The sequence below is a fragment of the Colius striatus genome, chromosome 3 (genome assembly GCF_028858725.1).
Source record: "Colius striatus isolate bColStr4 chromosome 3, bColStr4.1.hap1, whole genome shotgun sequence".
Taxonomy (NCBI): domain Eukaryota; kingdom Metazoa; phylum Chordata; class Aves; order Coliiformes; family Coliidae; genus Colius; species Colius striatus.
This window is the reverse complement of record NC_084761.1, coordinates 75,669,353-75,691,754: the sequence shown is the minus strand read 5'-3', so window position 1 is coordinate 75,691,754 and position 22,402 is coordinate 75,669,353. Positions and strand designations below refer to the sequence as shown.

General features: G+C 37.1%; 1 protein-coding gene across 1 annotated transcript in view; it reads left to right on the top strand.

The window, feature by feature from the left end:
• NWD2 (NACHT and WD repeat domain containing 2) overlaps positions 1-22,402 on the top strand; it is a 53,810-nt gene that overhangs the window by 5,882 nt on the left and 25,526 nt on the right. The window contains exons 2-3 of the mRNA XM_061993233.1: positions 15,561-15,649; positions 20,435-20,551. Coding sequence (XP_061849217.1) covers positions 15,561-15,649; positions 20,435-20,551 — 206 coding nt within the window. The remainder of the gene's footprint in view (positions 1-15,560; positions 15,650-20,434; positions 20,552-22,402) is intronic.

Genomic DNA, 22,402 nt, shown 5'->3' with positions numbered 1-22,402 from the left:
GCTAAGATCAAGAGGTGTGGGTTGTTATGGGGTTCTTTTTAGTAAAACAGCAAGCTATTGCATTTGTTGTTTCTGTTCTTTCTTCTTGATATTTAGAATTACCTGAAACCCAGTCACCTTCCCACTAAGCAGCGTCTGGAATTGCCAGCCCCAAAAGTTTTAATTAGCTATCTACTTAAAACACAGCACTTAAAATTTTTAACCATGTGATCATTCTTTTTTTATTTAAAACAATCTTAAAATTGCATTTTTCTGAACCTTTTAAATAGGGATCTATAGTGTGTATACACACACCTGCCCATGCATAGATAAATTACATACAATAGTATAAACTGTATAAAATGGCATAAATGGATGTATAAAGCTCAAGTCACACTGTCATATACTATTTTCAAACTTGCTGTTATGACATGACCCCTTGTGAGAACTGAGTATTTATGTCCAAAGGGCATCACAAGGCTGTGATTCCAGCATTACTGAAAAACAACCTAGGATTTGTTAAATGTAAAAGCTTTATGGAGTTTAGATTTTTATCCACAAGTAAACTTGTAAACATTCAGGGTTGTATGCAGCTTCACCTTAGGTCTGTGACTGGTTTTCTTAGCATTGAGGAAATAATATTGAAACACGGCAGAATTGACAATTTCTTTTCTTCCTAACTTTGCAAATAGCTTTATTTCTTCAGATGTATTTGCATGCTAGACTCATTCCATATACTGTAGTTATGTATCTATATGTATGTGTGCATATCTATATATGCATGTTTTTATTAAACTAGAAATACAGAGCGGTCAAGATGTGCTCAGGACACTGGAGCATGCCTTGTTCACGTGCAAAGTGACTGTCCTTTCAATGACAAAGAGGAGCTCACAGACCTATACACTTGACACAGTATCTAAGTACAGTGAGGGATAATGAAAAGCTTGTGCAAATCCCATGTGATATTAATTCATCAACTGATATGTTGGATGATGGACAGCAGCAGCATTGAATCAGGTCCTTCTTGGGAATTGTTCCCCCAGCAAGGTGTGAGGCCTAGCTTGAAACAGAAGCAGCACAGCACAGGCAGCATTACAGTGCCTTCCCCATTGACCCAGGGCTGCTGCTTTCCTGCCTGATGAAGGGCAGTGGGATGACCTCTCAGCTGAGCAACAAGCTGCTGTGCTGCACACTAATGAGGATTTCCCAAGGCTCCGTTTCAAGGAGACCAGGTGTATTCTGGGTGGGATTTGTATAATCACCTAAGAACAGTGTAGTACAAAGGGTACGTAACTTGGCATCCGCTCTCTAAGCTTACGCAGTGGAACAGCTCCTTTCAAGAACATTCACATGTGTCCACAGATGTGTAAGCACAGAAGAGAAAATCCCACATTAGACTTTTTTGTTTGGAGAGTTTAAAAATATTTACTATGGAAAGAAAAGTTTAGATCAAGGAATTACTGAACTTCATATTCAAGGTACGAGGGCAGTGCCTGAGCGGCATTTTTTTTCATCTGCTGAAAGAATATTTTGTGAAAAGATACTCTTTCAGGCTGCAATAATAATATATTAGTAATATTTAGCTACCAGTAATTTAAGGTTTTAATATATTCACGGTGGTAAATACAACATAGTCATAGATTAGTTTTGTCTGTGGAATACAGAGAAATCTGGCAGGTTTTAATATAGGCAGTGCTGTTCAAGACAACTGCTTTATCCCCTTACTGGAATTTTAATTAAAGAAGGATATTAATAGCTAGAAATAGAGAACCCAATTTGATCACGGTTGTGCCAGTGCAACTCTAAAATAACTCCACTGGCCTGATGTTACTTTTATTAATTTAGGTTTTGTATCAGAGAAAGGCTTTTACTCACAAAATCTTTAGTCAAAAAGGGAATAGGGCTGAATCACAGGTAGCTGAAAACAAGCAGTGTAAGTAGGTAAAGAAGAGAGAGCCCTGAGTCAGTGCAGAGTGTATTGTGCGTGCTGCTATGTGGGGCAAGGAGACAACATTCCACATACAGCTCTTGTAAGCCACCTCTTCACCACTGTAATTACATGCCTGCCTGTATCTTTGACCTGACCTTAAGCATCCTCCATAAGGATCTGCTATTGTCCATTGTTGGAGACATGACACTGTGCTGGACAGACCTTATGCTTGACCAGCTATAGTCATTCTGGTATAGAATCTGAATTTTGAGAAAAAAAAAAAGGTCACCTTTACAGACTAGATTTATCAGGCTGTTCGAGATACACTTAGTGCCAGCAACTGGATAGACTAGGAAATGGCAGGACATCCACACTTGGACTTAACCCAGAATCATGCTGTCGCTAAGTATCAGTCATTGGGACTGATCAAATAGCTAAACAGATCAGTTTGTCAGAGCCTGACAAATACTCTTGTACAACTCGCTCCTAGTTTTGCTTGGGGTGGCACAGCTGCAGTCTTCAGTCTACTGACATGCCTCTATGGTATGATTAAACACTCACAAATATTTATTAATAGAGTATTTCACACTACTAGAAATTGAATGCCTTCCCAGTTTCACCTTTGCTTTGTAAATCTCCAGCTTTGTCCTTCAGTTACCTAAATCAAGTATTGAGACATGTAGTTATTATAGTGTATGTATGATGTATAGCAATAATATTTGTAACATTATTATTTAGAGTCTCTAATTAGTAACTTTCTACAAAGTGTTAAGATGAAATGAAGGTTAATCACTAAGAGCCCTATCTGGACAGCTTAAGTATCAGAGAGCTCCTCAACTGCAGTGATTGCTATTGGCAGGCATTTCTGAAGCCCAGACCCTTTGAAGTGTTCATATTATTAAAGAGGGTTTGCATTTCTTACAAGCTACAGCACTTTATAAAGGTATAAAACAGTCATTCAGAAGCTCGTGGAAGTTCAAAGTTAAAAATCATTGGCAAAATAAATGCCTTGTACAAGCCCTCCAACCTCTCCTTTTAGCATAGTGGTTTCAATATATATTATGTTTGTTAGTATTGTTTGTGTTGTACAAAATTGATGCCCAACTATGCAGTGTGGGAAGAAGTGACTGGCACTGTAGATTATATTTAACCGAAGCCCTGATGCTGCTTGAGCTTACACTCACTGTTTATTCACAAGTGATCTCACTGACTGGGTTTTATTAGATTAAGAATACTTTTAAATACTGAGAACCATCAAATAACTATGTGGATTTAATACTTTTAGAGAGAGGAGTTATCCATATTTGTAGAGTTAAGCACATCAGCTTTTATAGGTGAGATAAATGAGAAGAAAATGCAATGAGTCAGACCAAAGGAGTCCAGTCCTTCCCCTCTGACCCAGGGAGTTTCAGATGGATGACAAAAGAATACACAATTGGGACAAATTATAAAGATTGGCTCTTTGTGTTTAACAGTCTGTGAGGTCCTTTGCTCCCAGGAGTTTGTCTAGTTGCTTTTACTATTAGTCAATAATCTTGATACTTGTAACCACCTTTCAAAGACTTGAGAGAGGTTACTGCCCAAGAAATGCCTAATCCTGCTAACAGTGAGAATTTTGTAAGAACAAGGCCATGCATATTCAGCCAAAAATCAAAAAGTGGAAGTATCTGTGGAATAGGAGCACCTACCTAAAAGAGCAACTTTCTCCAAAACCATCATTGTAATGATATGTTTTTGTCTATCTGTATATAGAAATAAAGTTTAATTGTGAAGACCTAAGTACCTGAATGACCTTATTTCTGTGGAGTTGTTAAAATGGAGCTATACTAAGAAAAAAATAAGGAAATTACAGTTTCCAGTATTCTAAGGAGCCTAAGGTATGGTGTCTAATCTAAAGGAGTCCAGTTAAGGGTTATTCTATTACCAAGAATTTTCCACACCTACCTAGAGGATCTTGCTTTACTGTCATAATCAAACATAACACAAATAATGTATGACTGCTCTAGAAGTGATTGTCTTAAAATGAAATACAATGTTTTTATTTTTTCACGCCTGCTGTTGTTTAATAAAGGAAATTCTGGAAAAGGAGATGAAAGGAAATATATTTCCTCACTGGATAATAGTCTTGGTGGCTAGATTCATAGTTTGTACTGTTCAGTCAAGACAAAGTTATTTGTTCTGAAGACAATGCCAAGTTTTCTCATTCATTTTCACAGTATAGCTCAGATACTGATCCTGGTTTTAGGAGTGGTTACTAGAAAATGATAAGAAAATTATAAAACCATAATGTAATTTGATAATGGTCTTATTTATATATGTACTGAATTACATTTAATTGTGATGAAGAATTACGCAATGCTCTTGAAGCATGTTATTGAAGCATTCATGTTTTATATGATTCCTCATTTGGTGTATTAAGACACTAGTGAAGTTTGTATGATGATTTAGTTTGAAATGCAAGTTATTTACAACATGGGATTATAAAGAATTAAGCAATCTGTGGTGGGCAAAAGGAGTTCCACAAAGTTAAATGGCATGCCATTTAAACCAAGTATATGTGGCTCTGAAGGAGGTCCAAGGGAGCTGAGACAGTTGTCTCATAAGTTAGTTAGTTATTGTTTTGCAAATCAAAGACCAGGAGGCTGGAAGGGACCTCTTGAGGCCTTTGGATCTGTCCTCCTGCCTGATGGAAGATTAAACATACCTGTGCCATTCCTGGCAGGAGACTGTCTAGCTCTTCATGAGCTGTCTCCAAAGCAGTAAAGAAAATACCTAGGAAAAGAGACTGTGGCATACTGCTGCACTGTCTTCCATTGCATTACCAGTAGTGCAACATACTCAGACACCAGATAAGCTCATTAATCAGTAAAAATGACCAAAGGTTAAAAATCCCCTGAAAATTTCCTTGCTTACAATGAGTTTGAGTAACTTTCACTCATGTCATTATTTGTGAATTTATCAAATCCATTTTCTGCCTTTTCGTTCTTTTACCACGTCAGGAAGCAGATCTATGTATTCACACAAAAATAGATCATATAAAGCAATAAACTCCCACAAAGACTATTTTAGCATGGATATATGTCCTGCAGTGGTCTGCTTGTGTCAGGTGAAGCTTTCCTTCAAATGAGCCATTTGTGAAGTGTCTAGTAGTTCATTTGACAGCTCTTCCTTTGGTGGTTCATTTATGAACAGGAGACTCATTTACAGATTTCCTGTATTTACGTGGTGATTTATTCTCATGTAGGTTTTTCATTATATTGGAGATTAATATAATTCAGACAGATTTGCTTAATCAGTCATTGAGTTAAAAATGTTTTTCAAACGAGAATGGAAGATATAGAGGACACAGGTCATCATTTATTACCCCTTTCTTTAGAAAATAGAGCTAAAAATGCAAATGATCTCCTTACACTCCACCTGTTTTAATTATGAATGTTCTATTTTATACTTTCTATAATCAACCATGTGTAATACTATACAATTGTATTGAGCAGTTTCATTGCTGATATATTGTTCCAGTGTTAATACCACAGTCAGCTCTTCATAGTCATTATGTAAATTCAAAATTGTTTCAAATGAAAGAAATGAGATCCTCCATTGTGGATTCAGTTGTATTTAACTGTGTGTAGGTGAGGAAGGTAAAAGATGATTTGTACAGTTCTTGTCTATTCCGTGGCCAAGGGACAAATAACTTCACAGGCACCAAGAAAGACTGATAGCGTCTGGCAGCACAAGAAATAAAAAAGAAGTCAAGTCCATCCTTTCAGCCAACTCCTATGCTGCTGTTGAAAACCTAGTGTTATAATCTTTATCATCCTTTAAAAGTAATTGAGACTCATTGGGTATGATTATTGTGCAAATAAGAGCAAAGAGTTGTGAGAAGATGGCTAAAGTCATTTTAAAGTACTGATTTAGAAGATAGTAGTTCGGTCACTGATTGATTAAATTGGTATATCTGTTCTGAAAGTTCTTCAAATATTATTTTCTGCATCACTCTTGTGAAAGATATTTGTGAGAAATGGAACTTAATTGTTTCAACAGCACATGCTTCTCAAATGGAGCAAGTGACTAGAACGGGTATTGTCCTTTTTCAATTGCCAACCCCTCAAGATTGTTAAACTGCAAATGTACTATTACCTAATATATAATCAAGCAAATTTGGTTAGCAAGCAGAAGAAATTAATAAAATCTGGAAGAAGAAAGCAACATCTAGTAAAAAACCAGGCATCAGAAAAATATTTTACTGATAAAAACAAATACTTTATAGAATTTATTAAAAATGACCTTTTCAACTGGATTATGTAATCTTCTCTAAAAATAACGCTTAGATGAATCATTCGAATTGGAAAGGGTAAGGGAGAACGGAGGTAAGGTAAGTCATTTTCTTTTACATGTCAATCATTGTTTTCCTCTCAGACGTTACATAATCCATCAAAATGAGCCAGTTTTGTGAATTATTTGGTCATGTTCAATGACTTTTTGCTCAGACCCCAGCTGGAATTCTCAGTTTTAAAAACCATTGTACCACAGTATTGCCTGTAAGAGGTGGTTATGGGTAGGTAGAAGTTGTCTGTTTTTCTATGAAATAGTCCTGTTAAGAAATCAGTTGAGATTCACTTATTTAGGCATGGCGTGGTTAAGTTTCTGGCATCCTTCCCTTACGTAGTCCTGTTGTTCTGGGCTTAATGCCCTCTTGCAGCTGTTCTCCTTTGCTAGGATTGCCATTTAGTTTCTTCATCTTTGATAACTCTTTCTACAGCAGCCAAGAACTATTCTGGCTGTGCAGTAGTGTTATTTAATAATCCTCTCCATTTAGCATCAAGAAAAAAAAAGCCTGTTGCAAAGAAAACTCCTACTTTACTGATGCAGGCTTACTGCACTGATAGCAAGCAGCACCTCTCATGTCTTCTGTGGGTGTCTCTGCACACCCACAAGTGGCAAGTTTGAGACTTTTTCATCTTCTGGCATAAAAGTCTTCACATCTTCCACTTGAAGCCCATAATAGTAAGCTACATTTATCAGTCATGCTTTTCCAGCTGGCCTGACTGACTTTAGCAGTTTTGTAGTGACCTGAACTGTGGTCACGTTCTGCCAAACTTAAGGACAAAGTACAAGCTAAATTAGATTATTTCTTTTTTTTTTTTTTTTCTTACTTGTGAATTTAAACAGAAAGTTTACAGAAAGGAAGGGCAACTTCACCAGGGAGCCAGCAGTGCTTGCAGGGCTGTTCCAGAGCTCTGTTGTGCTGCCAGAAGTAAAGTCACATAAGAGTGTTTATTGGAATTTCCTCCGAACGAGGTGTATTTAATGTATGTAATGGGCCTAAACTGGCCTGTACAGTGAAATATGTCTATGCTTTTATGAGCCTTGCTTTCTCATGGTTTTTTATGGCTTGCCTCTGCTTTATGCCATCTCCAAGACTAAAATGTAATCATTCGTTTGCTCACAGCCCTTGAATCCACAGTTCAGTTAGGAAGCAAAATGTCTGTGGCATTCCATTGCTTTATTGATTGTCACTGCCTCATTACCTTGAGTGTTTTAGTAATGTACCCTGATTGTTTTCTCTTTGGTTCAGTGATATCAGAAAAAAAAAATAGTAAGGCTACTTCAGTACATACAACTTAATTGTTAAAAACATTTTCCAGTGCTCTACGGCTTTTTTCTTGCTTTCTAGGTAATTCCTGAAGTTTTTGAAGTGTTAGTTGACATCTCTAGATGAATTAGTAGGATTTTTGCATGTTGTTACTACAGTGGCTCTTTTTATGTCTTTTGTTAGGCATTTTCGCACAGCTTACCCAGTAGTCCTCTTTAGATTCCACAAGAAGTTTTTCTTTCACGTTACTTTTGACTATAGTTGCAAATTTGTGTCTTTGCAGGCTTCGCTGTTTGCCAGTGCTTAGTTGTAATAAGCTTTTGTGTTCTGCAGAGATAACTTTGAAACTTAATTTCAGTGTCTCTAAATGTGCTGTCTCTTCAGTTTCTCCTGTCACATCATTTAATTATATGACAATTATTGTTTGCAAGGTACCACATTTTCAAGAGCTTTTCCTAGTTTGCTTTATTCAATGAAAGAGTTAGATGTAGTTGAATTCTTCTACTTGTGCAGTTTGTGAAATGAAAAAATCTACCCCTGTTGAGATCCTGCCTTCAACCTGTGATGCTGCTAAAGCTCCCACTGTGCATTGGCACCTGCACGCAGATGCATTTGTATTTGCAGTGTTTGCCACTAAACATAGTCAAAAGATTTGAGGATGCCTGGACACCCAAGCTGCAGTCTAGGTACTATTTGTAGGATTGGGAAAGAATTCCAGGTCAATCTAACTTCTTTTTTCTTCAAGTACTTGCAAATGTAAGGATGCTGTGTTCCTAAAGGGTAACGTGAGCTTAGTTAATGGAATGCATCATGATATAAAATTGTGCTTTAGAGTCCTCACCCGTTCCATACCCACTAGATGTTATTAACAACTATGTAGTGTTTGTTTATGTCTTTATTTATAGATTAAAGGATTTAGTCCAAACTCTGGAAGTTAGTTAGGCATCCAAAGTTATTGGGTTTTGATACCTGCCACAAACCCTGACATTACCAGATCTTTCCATTAACCTCACTCAACCTTTGGATCAGGCTCCAGATTTGTTTCATTTAAGCATCCTGGACACATAATAAAACTCAAACCCCTCAGAAACCAACACTTATTTTTAACTAGGAACACAATTACATCTAAATAACAAAAATTGAATCTTGATATGGTATAGGAACCATATTTCCTTTCTGTCATGTCAGTTCGATACTGATAGGTCCTCTAAACTCTCTACTTTAGCATGAGTCTTGACCCCTTTGATTTTACTAGTTGCCTCATTTTCTTTATGTAGGTAAGTCGACAACTGGGTGTTACTCTGAAGCCAATAGGTGGCACTGGTTAATCATATGAACAGTCAAGATGCAGAGTTTTTATGTCACTGCCACACGTGGCCCCAAATTAAACATTATAATTTTTTTTAATAAATACATATTCGGTATGTGTTGTTTTAAATTTGTCATCTTACAGAACTGACAGTGGGGAACATTTCAGAGAAACAGATTTTAAAACTATCCCTGCTTTTAAACAGGGTGTTGTTTGATTTTAGGCTAAAAAAGACAAGCTAATTGCTGCAGCTAGAAGTTTTAGGGTTATAATTATGCCCTGCATTTTGCATCCTGCCTCAGATAGTTAGGTCTTTTGTATTGAAAATGTGTTTGTTTAAATGTTCTGGTGTAGACCACAAATTTATAGTCACATCCTGTCATTTCTTCACAGTCGAGGAGAGGGAGGTGCCACCAGTGTTGTTATACAGCAGCCTTCTGAGCTGAAGGACCACAACCTAAATCCTCCCTAGTTCAGCAGTCGTGCACGCTTTCGGCACATCTCATGAGAGCTCCCACCATCAGACTGTGTGAGGACACGCAGCTGTGCACATCACAATAACATTGCAGTATTAACTAGTCAGAATTTATTTGGAGGGTTACAGCCATTACAGGATATAGTTTCACTGAGGAATGGCTTTCAGTCTATCCAGTTTTTTATTTGCCCTCTTAGAGTGCCACAAGAAACCTGAAAGTTGTCAGTGTTGCTTGGAAAGAAGTGACCTAGACCAATTTGTTCCAATTCCCAATCTACCTAAAAAGAGTCTTGGGAAGGTTTGGATGCTTATTCTAAGGGTGCTTATTCTAATGCTTTCTACTCACAGAAACCCCGAGGGAAGAAAATGACAACACAGTCTATGGAGTTAATTTTCTAGGAAGGCAAGGGTACCAGGTAGCTCAAGTCATTTTCCCAAGGTTCACACTCATTGCTTGCAAAGTGCTGTGAGATTCTCAGATGAAAGGCTCTATAGAAATGCAAATGACTGATTATTATGGTATTATTTCCAGAGACAAAATTTCCATAATATTTAGGGACATTTGTTACCTACTAGTATTCAAAGCTTTTGGTAGCAGTGGTAATACACAATGCTGTTGTGTGTTATTAGTAAAAAAGGTAGCTTAAAAGGAGTAATTCCATTAAATAGTTGTGTGTGACAAGAGCATACTAGCAGTAAGAGGCTTGGCAGCCACTTCCCTACTTGGTATTTGCTGGCAAGTAATTTTTAACCTTATTTGCATCATATCCTTAGATAATTCAAGTGCAGAAATTCTCACTGCAGTTAATAGACAATGTTTATGAAATATGCACATTTTTTACTATTGCAATGCATTAAAAATAATTCCTATAGTAACCATCTGTCCTACCCTCCATCAAATTGAAGCATTAAGAATGGTAAGTAAGATAGGCAAGTATCTGAGTGACTGTGCGTTCAAGACTAGCTTAGAAATTCCCTCTCCAGGACTTACATAATTGCACAAGAGACTCCAGCCTTACATGTTAATAAACATACCTGTGTGCATTTGTGCAGGAGACTAAGCTAGCAGAGAAGTAGGCTGTGAAAGAGGTGAGGTCAAGATGCCCAACAAGCTTCTGTCTTGACCCACTAGAAACCATGGGAACACCGAGAACAAGAGGTCGATACAGAAATTATTTCATCTGTGCATACAAGGAGCTGCTCTTTCCTGCGTGGTGGGCAGGAAATAAAAACTGACAGCTCCATGACCTCATATGACATTTATTTCTGTAGTGCCTTGAACAGCTGCATGGGCAGCTTTTTACTCTTTCTGCCCTGATTCTTCCAGGTTCAGCTGCCTGCCTCAACCTGTTATGTCAGTCTACAATTTTGCTGCTGTCTCGGGTGAGCTGAGAATGCAGCGTTCCTCTCTTGGTCAAATAGTGGCAGTACAAACACCCTCCTTGGTTGGGATTTTCCCGTGCTGAGGGCCTTACCTTGCATCATGCATGGGTAAGGTACTCATGAGTTACATATCTGTGAACAGACTGTCAACTTGAGTGCTGTTCCTTTGAGGGTGGTCGAGTAGGGCCCACTATCCGCACATTGGCACACTCTGTGTGACACAATAGCAGTATCGGGCTGGGCAACTTCCTTATTCAACTGCACCAAGCCTTGGTTGAATTAGAGTCATGGTATGGCTGCAACCCACATGCATGACACAGCTATTCCCATCCCTGTGGCTGAACTCAGGCCAGTACAACCACTAGCAGGAAGAGAAACTGTTTGGTGAAAGGGCACAATAACTGGTGCCTGAAAATGGGCACTTTGCATCAGTTAACTTCTGCGTTAACTCTTTCTGTTCACTTGCATATACATTCTAAAATGCTCTTCAGTTAGGCTGTTTTCCATAACTTATTTTATCTCAGAAATTAATGTTTGGCAACTGTTTATAAATACACATCATCTGTTTACTAACATAAGAATGGAAGATACACTTTCTCTATTAAAAACAAAATAAGTGACTTTAATAGCAGAACAGCTTGTGTTTGAAGGTCAGACTTTGGCATGGAAATAGTTCATGCTGAGAAGCAGCACCTTTGAGTGCTCTAATGAAAACTGGCAGTGATTTGACTGAGCTACAAGCTGTCAGAAATCACACCTCACACAAAGAGTGATTGCCTGTCATTTGGCAGAAAGGCCAAAAAGGAGTATCTGGCAAATTTAGTGCAGCCCTCAGCATTACACTAGGGATACACAGGGAGAGGGAAGGCTGCAATGGCATCCTCAGTAAGTTCAAAGTGTAGGGATGAGCACAACGACAGGGTTAGGGGCTGGCTTAGGAGGCAGCCATCTGTAAGAGTTAGCACCTGTATGGACCATGTGCATTCAGCAAGTCACTGTCTTGCTCAAGACTGACAGATTTTGGTTTCCTTTAAATACTGGAGAGAAGTTTCAGGTTGGGGGTTTTTAAAGTCTTGTTTATGTTATTGCAGATGTACTTTCATTCCCATGGTTTATTGTGGAATATCACTTAGATTTCAGAGCATCAGAATTAACATTAGGAGGTTTATAAAGCTCATCTCACAGCTACTGTCTCATTTTGGCCGCTAAAAGAATGTCATTTAGCTAAGCCGTTCATCTGTAGCTGCAGCCTGGAAGGTGGAATTTGCCTGTGTGACATTTTTGTTGTTTGGATCTGCCAGCTTCACAGATTTGCTGTCACTGTAAATCAGGTTAGATTTTTATTTAATGAAACCAGCCTATCTGCTATCCATACTAATTACTGTTGTTCATCCTAACTGTTTGCACTTCTGTTTCCTTTAAGTTTCACTACTTGTTACAAATGTATCGTTAATATAAGCACCACACTAAAATTCCAATTACATAAGTGCATTCCATTAGATTTGGAGGTAGGAATGAAAATACAGGATAGGTATGCTGAGTATCTTACTCAGAACACAGTTCTAGTTGAAGGAATGTTTTATCTCTTTCATTTGTAAGGTATTAGAAGTGTAACACACTGGCAGTGTGTAGCTTCATTTTCTGAACAAGACTCTACAAGTTACACTGCAGGGAACAGTTCCATGTTCTGTAACTAGAGTCAGTGGGGTTCTGCAGTGCAAATCCTATGGGCATAAAAGGAAAGCAGCAAAATATGTTTTTATCTGTTGTATACCTTAGACAAAATATTTCACATTTATCATTCAGTCATGTTTCCCTGTAACTTTTACCCTTTTTCAATTTTGTTTTTCTTCTTGCAATTTAGCCTGTTTTAGTTCCCTACTACAACTGTTCTGTCCAATATCACTTTATCATATAAGCAACTGCAAACAGTAACTGTGAAATGTTGCTTCCTTAATAACAAAGCTGTAGTCATTATTAACTGCCATTTATAAAGGCAAGAGTCATTTTGTTTTGGCTCAGTAATAGAAGTACTTCAAATTAATCAAATTACACAGGTAGCTTTTATCACAAAGTACGGCAACACTGTGCAGTACAGTGACTCCAAGCTAAGAGTCCAACTGAGAAGAGTTGCTTTGGAGCCAAAATAATACTGCTGTGTCGGCACAATGCAGCCCTCTGACTAATTAACCTTGTTAGCTGTGTACTACATTCTGCAGGAAAGGTTAGACTTGGAGACTAAAGTATGACCAAAAATTAATGACTGGATCCTAAGGAGACAGCAACTCATCCATCCCTCTATTCATTATGTACTAACTCAGGCAGCTCTGGGCTGAGAGCATTGATTCGTGCAGTCCCATTCTAAGTATTTGTAGGATGCATCTGTATTCATCCAGATCTGGAGTACGCTTTTGGGGAGAATCTCTTGGTTATCTCTATCTGATATACTTTGACTCCTACCATATACCAGTTTTCATGTGTCTGAACTGAGTTCCCTTTGCATAAAAAGCAGGAAGATAACTCAAGGTTCTCATGTAATGGACTCCAAATGTTTGAGGAGCTTGAGCCCAATCCAATGTAAAATCCTCTGAAATACATATGCCATGGACACTGGGTCCTTGGCACCAGCTGCTTTACTGTACAGTTTTGCTCCCAGTAGCTCACACAGTAGCAAAAGTGTTCCCAGGCACTGTGTGAGGGGCCTGGATGACTATGCCAAATCTGCAGTTTTAAGGGACAGGATTACTGCTGGTTGCAAGGGGGACGTGGGACACCATGTAGGCTAACCTCCTTCTTGAAGCACTGGCAACAGTAACCTGGTCAACTGTGAACTTGTTTAGTCAAGTCTTGAAATGCTCCAAGGACAGAGAAGCTTCTTCTGGTGTCCATTCTGAACTTCGTCATCTGATAATATCACAAAGAGCATGGCTCCATCATCTCTGTAAGTGTCTTAGAAGTATTTATAGGCTGCAGTTGGGTCTCCCTTACACTCTGTGCCAGACTAAACAAACCCAGAACCCTCAGACTCCTCTTGTAAGCCATGTGCTCTTGAACCTTGACCACTGCAGTAGCTTCTCCAGTTTTCTTCCCATCCTTCTGATTTGGGGTGCCCAGAGCTGGGCACAGCACTGCTGGTCCAGCCTCTTTAGTGCCAGGGAGAGGAGGGTTATGAATTCTGAGAAGGCAGTGAGGAGAGAGGAAGGGAGGCCACGCTCCTCTGAAGGTAGCCCAGAGCAGGGTCTATCTTATTTGTAGTGTTCAAATTGGATATATAAAAGTGATGTGATTCAGATTTAGTATCTTGCCTCGAGCAGCATGCCCACAGTCAAATGGAAATCTTACAGTGGAGCAAGGACTTGAATAATGCTTCTGGACTGTTGTCTTCAGAACATAGTGTATTTTAAAGCATGAAATGATAAATATATAGTATTGTTGCTATAACCTAGAGAGGATGTTTTATTAAAATTACTAGACCTATGACTTTGTTTGTGAAGGAAGAACTGTGATAATTCAGGTAAATTGGATTAAGCTCACGGCTGTACATTTGAGCCTTTGTGGTATAGCCTTTTTACCTTGGTGAAAATTTTGCAAGAAATATTTCTCTGGAGGTGTTCTGGATTGCTTTCTGTTTATAAAAATAAATTGAAATTATACCACATGTTTGTGTAGTATTTCAAAATTGTATTTAAATTTTAAGAAGGATATCACAAATTCAATGTAATTAATTAAATTATAGATTTCACACTCTCCTAGAATTGTCAAAATACAAATTATTATAAATATCTGAGCATTATTCTATGAACAGACCTCTGACTGAGGTGTATCAGCCGTATCTCTGATAAACAAGATTTGTGTATGTATCTCTGGTTTGCAACAATATGGGGATCATTAAATCAGTTTTAACTTATGGTTTTGTTTCAGTGCAGTTATACAAATACTTCTTTAACTGCAGTAGAAGTTCCCCATCATTCATAAGTTAACGTTTTATTTTTCATCACATGGCACTCAGATCTAGTGGTTTACAACAGTTGTGTTTTATTTTTGAAAATAACTTAGTGGTGGTGTCATCGCTCTGTGTCTTAATTCAGTCAACATCGGTCACGGTCTAGACCTAGCAAAATCCATCACGTATCTGTCTTACTGGGAAAGACATTACCATTTATTATCTCCAGAAGGTTTCATTACCGACTAAATTTACTTCACATTTGACAGTGTGTTTCTTGAGTGATGTGTTTTATGTAAATGCATTCAGATTAACTTGAATAGAGAGAAATTAATAATTAGTGTTGGTGTCATCACCATATTGTACTTTGTTTTCAAAACACATGTTATTTTGCATGGTAAGAATAGTGATGTCAGAACTGTGCATTTACTATGATAGAAGAAAAAACTGAACCATAAATAATGCTATTGACAGATTTCTTCCTTATAAGATACTATTAAGATACTATCAGATTAAAGGTGATGAAGAAATAGTCCTTGATACAATGTAATTAATTCATGTAATTGATTTATTTATAAGTATAGAGATTTCTTTCATTTTTTTTATATCCCTCTGTTTCATAGTGTTCTAATTTGTAAAATTCAGCTTCCAGAAAATTAAAGAGAAGTCACACTGTTAAAGAGACTGGTGAATTACAAAATTAATTGAGCTGCAATGTATCGAGATATTAAGATGTAAACGAAACCTAATGTTGCACATGCAAACACCTCTATGTGTTTGTACAAAGAGTTTGGCCATTAAATCCCAGCGCTTGATTTTCATTAGGTTTGTCTGCATGTATGTGTGTGGTTGTGGGGTGTCCCTTTTTTATGTGATAAATCTGTATCTCTGACTAAGAGAAGAGAGTTTATATGAATATTGTTAATAACATCATTTTCCCCAACACAGATACAATAGCAGAAAGAAGTGCCCTAAGAGAACATGTGTATCCTAAGCTGAGAGAATTCTGCAGGGAGAACTATGGGCTGGAATTTCAGGTAGGTTTTATTGTGTTGAATCTTGTGTTACTTTTTCTTGAAAATTAGAACAGATATTAGAACAGATAACAAATTGGAAAATTGCAAAAATATGTATTTCCTGTGTTAATTGTACTGAATTAATGTACTTAAATTATTTTACAGGTACATTTGAGGTAAATTCTTAATAGATTAAAAACCTATAGTTTAAACAGTTTTTGTTAAATATGGTAAAAGCAGTATGTCAACAGACAACTTCCATGTTAGAAACTTAATGAAATCACATCTATTTCAGGTGTTTAAAGCATTTAAGAAGAAACAATATTAGATCTGAATTACTGTGATGTACTTCTGGAAACCATACTTGAGATAATACAACCTATTTTTAATTTCTTTTAATCATCATTGAAGTATCACCATCTGTATATTCACATAATTGTTAGACCTACTCTAGCTGTGTGTTTGTCTTCCACTGTAATGTGGAAAATAATTTAACCAGGTGAATATTGAAACTGATTACCAAAATGAATTGAATGTGGAACATTTCTATTTGTGTTATTTGCTATGAAATTTGCTTTCTTTAATGTCAGTTGTAAAATTTCCATTGTTTCAACCAGTTTACATTTTCCTTTGCATTATGGAAGACATAGACCCATCCACATCTTTCCTAAGATACAATTGGTAATAAACACAGTTGCGTTTTACTCAAAAGACATGAGTTTGGCATCACAATTAAAGACCCTGGTACTTTTAAGTCAGATATGTCCTAATTCACAGTCCAGTAAAAAGTCATGCAGTAAAGTCCTATATATGGCAGCAGGCCTGAAACTGGCTCTCTGCTAATAGGAACAAATACAGCACGTGATGTTGTAAAAATGGTGTTCAATTTTTCAAAAAATCTGGTTCTACATCCTCAAGCCTTCCTGACATACTAGTACTAATCTCCCATCTTACTGACCCCAAAAACTCAGCTTTCCAGAGTGTATCTTACTTTGAAACAGCCAATGCCTTTTAGGCAACATCCTGTTCCTCTCAATGTGTTATTCTTGATGCACATGCAGCTGGTTTTTAATCAAAATAACAAGTTCTTAAATTAGGATGTTTGGTTTTAATTCCCTGAGTCACAGTGGAGTTGCTGAATCTGCATAGTGGTAAATTCCAGAGTGATTTTTGATTATGGCTGTAAAAGAATTTCATATGAAGGTCCTAGCTCATCAGCTGATTGGGAAGTCCCAGCTGCAGTGGTACATGCAAAGAATAGCAAAAGATAGTTCAATAATATAGCGTTTTTCTCTTGTTATTACCATGTGATATTAATGGAAAATATAAACCCTTTATTTCAGTCATCTTTGAGGAGATATTTTTGTGACAGGAGGGAAATGTCTCTTCCAAGTAGATCATAATCCACTGAATTCTTTGTGAGAAGAAACTTGTCTTTCTTCAAATGGATTGTAATGTAGTCTCTAGGGGAGGAATAATTAAGTTAACTCTAGTTGATATTCATGGAAGCAAGTTATTTCATTATGTAGTTTCAACACCAGGAACATCCCTGTGTGATATGAGTTCTGAGACACATTTCTGAAAACAGCTAGAAAGCTATCACATTTCTGTGGGAGCAAAGTAGGAAAAGCCATACAGAAATTTACAAAGGGAAAGTAATAAAGCTTTTGGAGGAGGCTCTGAGGTAGATTTTATTGAAACTTTTGTTTTACCTTTTCCATTCCTGATACACTGAGTTCTTAAGTTAGCATACAAAATCAAGTATACAGTTTTTAGTGCAATGGTGTGAAGAAAGTATTATGATACACAGATGAATTTATATTTCTATATTTCTGTGTACAGAGCAGAACACATAACTTTTCATCCTGATATGTCATCTTCTGCTAACCAAATAAGAACTATCTTGCGTGTGACCACCACAAAGGCACTAATATAAAGTGTCCTGAGGACACCCTCTTCCTGGTAAATCGTTACCCAAATGAAATGTGTTTGAGTACATTATTTGCTCCAGCTTCCACTAAGTCATCTACCTGCACTGATAAGTGTCTCAGTGATTGCAAAGCATGAGATCTGTCAGGTGTCCTCAAGTTGGTGGGAGCTATTGGGTGTGGAAGCAGAACTGAATGCAATCACCCTGTGAATTTGTTTCCTCAATAGACTTTGTTTTCCATTGAACCAGAAAATATTTCTGAAGAACGGGTATTGGTGAAGAAACAAAGCAAGTAACCTGGATAAAGGACTTCCAAAATGTTTTGTACCTGAAATACAGTCATTTTTTAGGGGAGGACAGAGGGATTAAAGAAAGTAGTTGTAATAGAAAATGTTTAGAGGGCAGCTAACCATAGTTGATTAGCATCATATTCTCTTCTTCCTGGAGCAACAAACTGTTTCAGGTAATTTTGACGGTGTGATATGTGCTAGAAGGAAAGTGGAATTTGGCATGAATGAAACTTTTCAGCACTTTTTTACAGTACTGCGAAGCGATAATGATAAAATTATTTAATTTCCCAAGGGAAAAAAAAAAAAACCCTGTGAAATTTTATCATTGGAAGGACAAAAGCTAAAATAGGCAAAATGGTGAATAAAAAGTCTGTTAGGTGACTAGTGTGGGACTGAACTAGATTAATGTCAGTCCACTGTGTTTAAGTAGCTCCCATACAGAGCACTGGTTTTCATCTCACCTTGGCAGCCTTATTGAAAGTAAAAGTGGGTGTTTGTCACACAGGTTTTCCAAGTACAAATCAAAATGTATTTTAGCATCAGATACAGTTGTCTTCTTGTTCCATTTATATAACTTTGTAAATCCTCTTTATTTTAGCTGGCAGAAAGAATAACTGATAAGCCTCTCATTTTTAATTTCTTGGTACCTTTAGAAATTCGGTGGCTAAAGTATTTCTTCTTGCAGGACAAATTTATAACACGTTAAGATACTATGTGCTAAAATTGTGTTACCAATAAAAATAATCTGTAATGTTTTAACACACAGAAGGCAGCTGCTGAGCCCCTACAATGTCTGATATTCCAGAGAATTTCTTCTTCACACTGAGAGAGACAACACGAGCAGTGAATTAGAACAGAAATTGCTTTTGTTTCAGATGAAATTGAGCAACACAATAAATAAATTGAACCAGTAATTAAAATATTTTCAACTGTATGTTGAGATGCTATAATTTTATGACTGGAATTCTTAACCTCTATCTTATTTCATTCAGGTAATCATACGACTGAATACAATGTGAAGTTAAATAATAAAGTCATAGAGAGAAATAACAGAAAGGAGAGAGGAAGAAAGGAACTCTTTTCTCCTAATCAGACTAAAAGAGAAAAGGACAGAGAAGAAATCAGAGCAAATGAGGGAGACAGGAAGGCTAGTTGAGGTGCAGTTTTGTAAAGCAGAAGCTGCTTGTTCCAGCAAAATTTTGGAACACAGTTTCTGTAAAAAATAAAGATATTAAATGTATTTTCTTCACAGTGTAAGCTAAAACGAATTTTACACATTGGGCTATTTCACTCATCGTTAGTCAGACAGTGTTTGGGAACAGAGTGTCTACTCCAGTAAACACTAACACACATCCCGAACTTTTCTGGCAAAAAGAGCCAATGCGAATCATGGTAGTGAAATTAAACATAGGCATAAATGCTTTTAGGACTAGGTCATAAACCTCGGACGTTTATTGTTACAAAATTTCCCAAGGAGACTAACCACCTGTATACTTGCAAATTTTACATCAACCCATTATTAGTTCTTATGTGAAATCCAGGCTGATACTGTGATCTGTATAGACAACAGCTAGTTTTGTGGTTCAGTTTTTTATGGAAATGGTGGAGTGCTTCCACAGTACAAACAATACGACAGTAAACAATGTTGAAATATATTCATGTGTTGATGTAATCTTGAATATTTTTTTAACTATGCATTTAGGCATTTTTTGTCCAAGGAACTTACGTGATGTTGTTAATTAATGGTAGCTTAAATGAGAGAGTAGTAGTATGTACTATAAGTTTTCTTTTTTAAAAAAAAGCATATGTAAGCTCTTTATTCTTTTAAATTCAATTTCTGACGGTAAGAATTCAGCTTTTTAGTTAAAATATGTAGTGAAATCACACTTCATCATTTAATGTCTTCAAATATGTTTAACATTCGTATTCTAGTTTCTTCCAGGAGTTTGTTTGCAACTAATTAACATCACAAAACGGAGTCTGTAGCTACAGACAAAAGGCTGAACAGGGAGCTGTCTGCCGCTGCAGATCTATACAATCTCCACTTGCAAAGCAACAAAGACCAGTTAACAAAGGAAGTATGATATTACAGAACCCCACATACTCTTTCTTTTGAGCAATGTGCACAGGATGAGTTGATGTCCTATAGATACAAGTGACACAGGGTGTCAAGTCGTGGCCATGACTGTCACCCACAGCAGAACTCCCATTAATTTCCATGAAGCCAGGATTTTATCAATGCATTTGTCATTCTTCTTACCTATCCTTTATATGCGATCCAGTAGCAAGTAAAGGCTACATCAAATCAAGGTCTTGTCATGCTAATCTCTGCACAAAAGTATGAATATGAAATGAGAGACTGTCCCAGGAGGGACTATCTGGTAGGGAAAATAAGAGGCTTGAATTGTCATTTATCTAAGGAAACCCTGTCTGCCAGTCTGTGCAGACTGGATATAGATCTCATTGCCTTTTGCTGCACTGCAGTGCAATGCTTAGTAGTACACCAAAAGTTGATAAAGCTGATTTTAAATGTGACAGGTAGAAAGGCCATATGGTGAAGTAACAGTGTTGCATACTGTTTTCCAGGTCATAGACTTATACTGGGGAGTTGAAGCAGACGAATGGGACAGTCCTGAGCTGCAAAAGACTCGTATGAAGCTGTTAGAAGATTGCTTGAAAAGTTCTGCAGGTCCATGTTTTGTTGTGGGTATAAAAATTATATCTTACTTTACAACAAAAACACAATGTTAGCAATTCTAACGTGCATGATTCAGTAACAAATGTATTCTTCTCTATAAAATAGTTGAAACTCCTCACTGTACTATACTGCATCCAAATGTTTCCCTACACAGCACTGTAGCTTAACAGGGATTGTTCAGGATCAGTGGAGAGGAAAGAAGGATCTTTCATGATCTATCCCTGTAGCAAGATAGATTTAGAAACCACAAGGTGTGATTGTACTTCTGTCACAACAGAAGTCGTTTAGGTAGGTCACCAATAATTAATTCTTGCCACTGCTCTCACATTCACTGGCCTAGAAGAACTTACTTAGCAGCAGCCAAGAACTATCTTCTGTGGTCCGTGTTTTGCTTGTTTGTATTGTATAGACAAGATAAGTTAGGTTGCCAGCTATGAGACCTCTGAGTCTTTGTGGTTTTCCTATTCTCTGCCTTCTCTTTTTCTGGTGCCAGAACAAGCACTAAGTTTAGGATTCTTCAAGAGTCAGTAAAGCTGGCAAAAAAAAGATACATCTTCACTGGATTTTCCTATCAGTCCTAAACGAGAGGCTGAAACACTTGTACATGAATGGTTTATAAAGCTTTACTATAAAGGTCTTTTTCTGTAGATGAATCTGTTGTTTTATATCAAGCTCAACAGTCTTCAAGTATGCCCCACAGCTTTTATAGCTGAAGCCGTATGAATTTATGCAGTCATGCCAAACACGACCTCATGACCTCTCAGGTTCTAATAGCTGAAAAGCACTGGGATAAATGTCTTTTCCCAACTGCTTAGAGACCAGCATATTCTCTTTAATCTGTGAAGAGTAAGGCTGCTCTTTAACTTTCTGGGTAGATCTATATAGACAATTTCTCTAATGAGATTAATTATTCAGTGGTATATACTGCGTACTTAACAGAATCTATTAAAGCATCAAAACAAAAGATAAGATGATTGGGGAAGAATGTGAATTTATTTTGAATATGAAAAGTACTAAGGGCAAGGGAGGCTTCAGTGAAAGTACAAAAACGACTACAATGGATAGGATTTGCTATGATCAAGGACACTTCTCTAAAAGGTTAATATTTCTATTATTTCAAAACACATTAAATTCTTTATCGGCTGTCTTGAGGCCCCATCTTGGTGAGAAATAAATGGGGATGCATGAAAATATAGTTGTAAGAATGTAGAGATATTAGGATAAGTTAAATTAACATGTAGAAAACTCATCATTTGTGTTTGAGAAGACAACCAATATTCTTTTAAAAGAAAGTGCTTGTAGAGACAAAAATAAATATCTTGTCTACATTAGATAATTTCAATTTCATTCCAATGCTGTAGAAGTACCAGAGTATAGAGGGCAAAAGACAAGCTCACTTGGTATCTGTCCATCAGGCTGGATATTTTCAAGAAAACATGCCTAATCCTATTTAAATAATTTTGTCATTTTTGACAAAATTTTTGGTCTATATTTTTCTAAATTCCAAACATCTTGCTATTACATGTCTTTATTGCAAGTTTTCAAGGACTGGTCTGAAAGTAAAAAAAACATTGCTACTGTTTATGAGTAATGTACTACTGATTGTCACAGAATCACAGAATCATTATGGTTGGAAAAGACCTTTAAGATTCTCGAGTCCAACCACTAACCTTAAACTGCCAGGCCCATCACTACACTAAACCATATCCCTCAGCACATCATCTACATGTCGTTTGAAAATCTCCAGGGATGGTGACTCCACCACCTCCCTGGGCAGCCCGTTCCAATGCTCAATAACCCTCTCAGCGAAGAAGTTCTTTCTAACATCTAAACTAACCTCCCTTGGTGCAACTTAA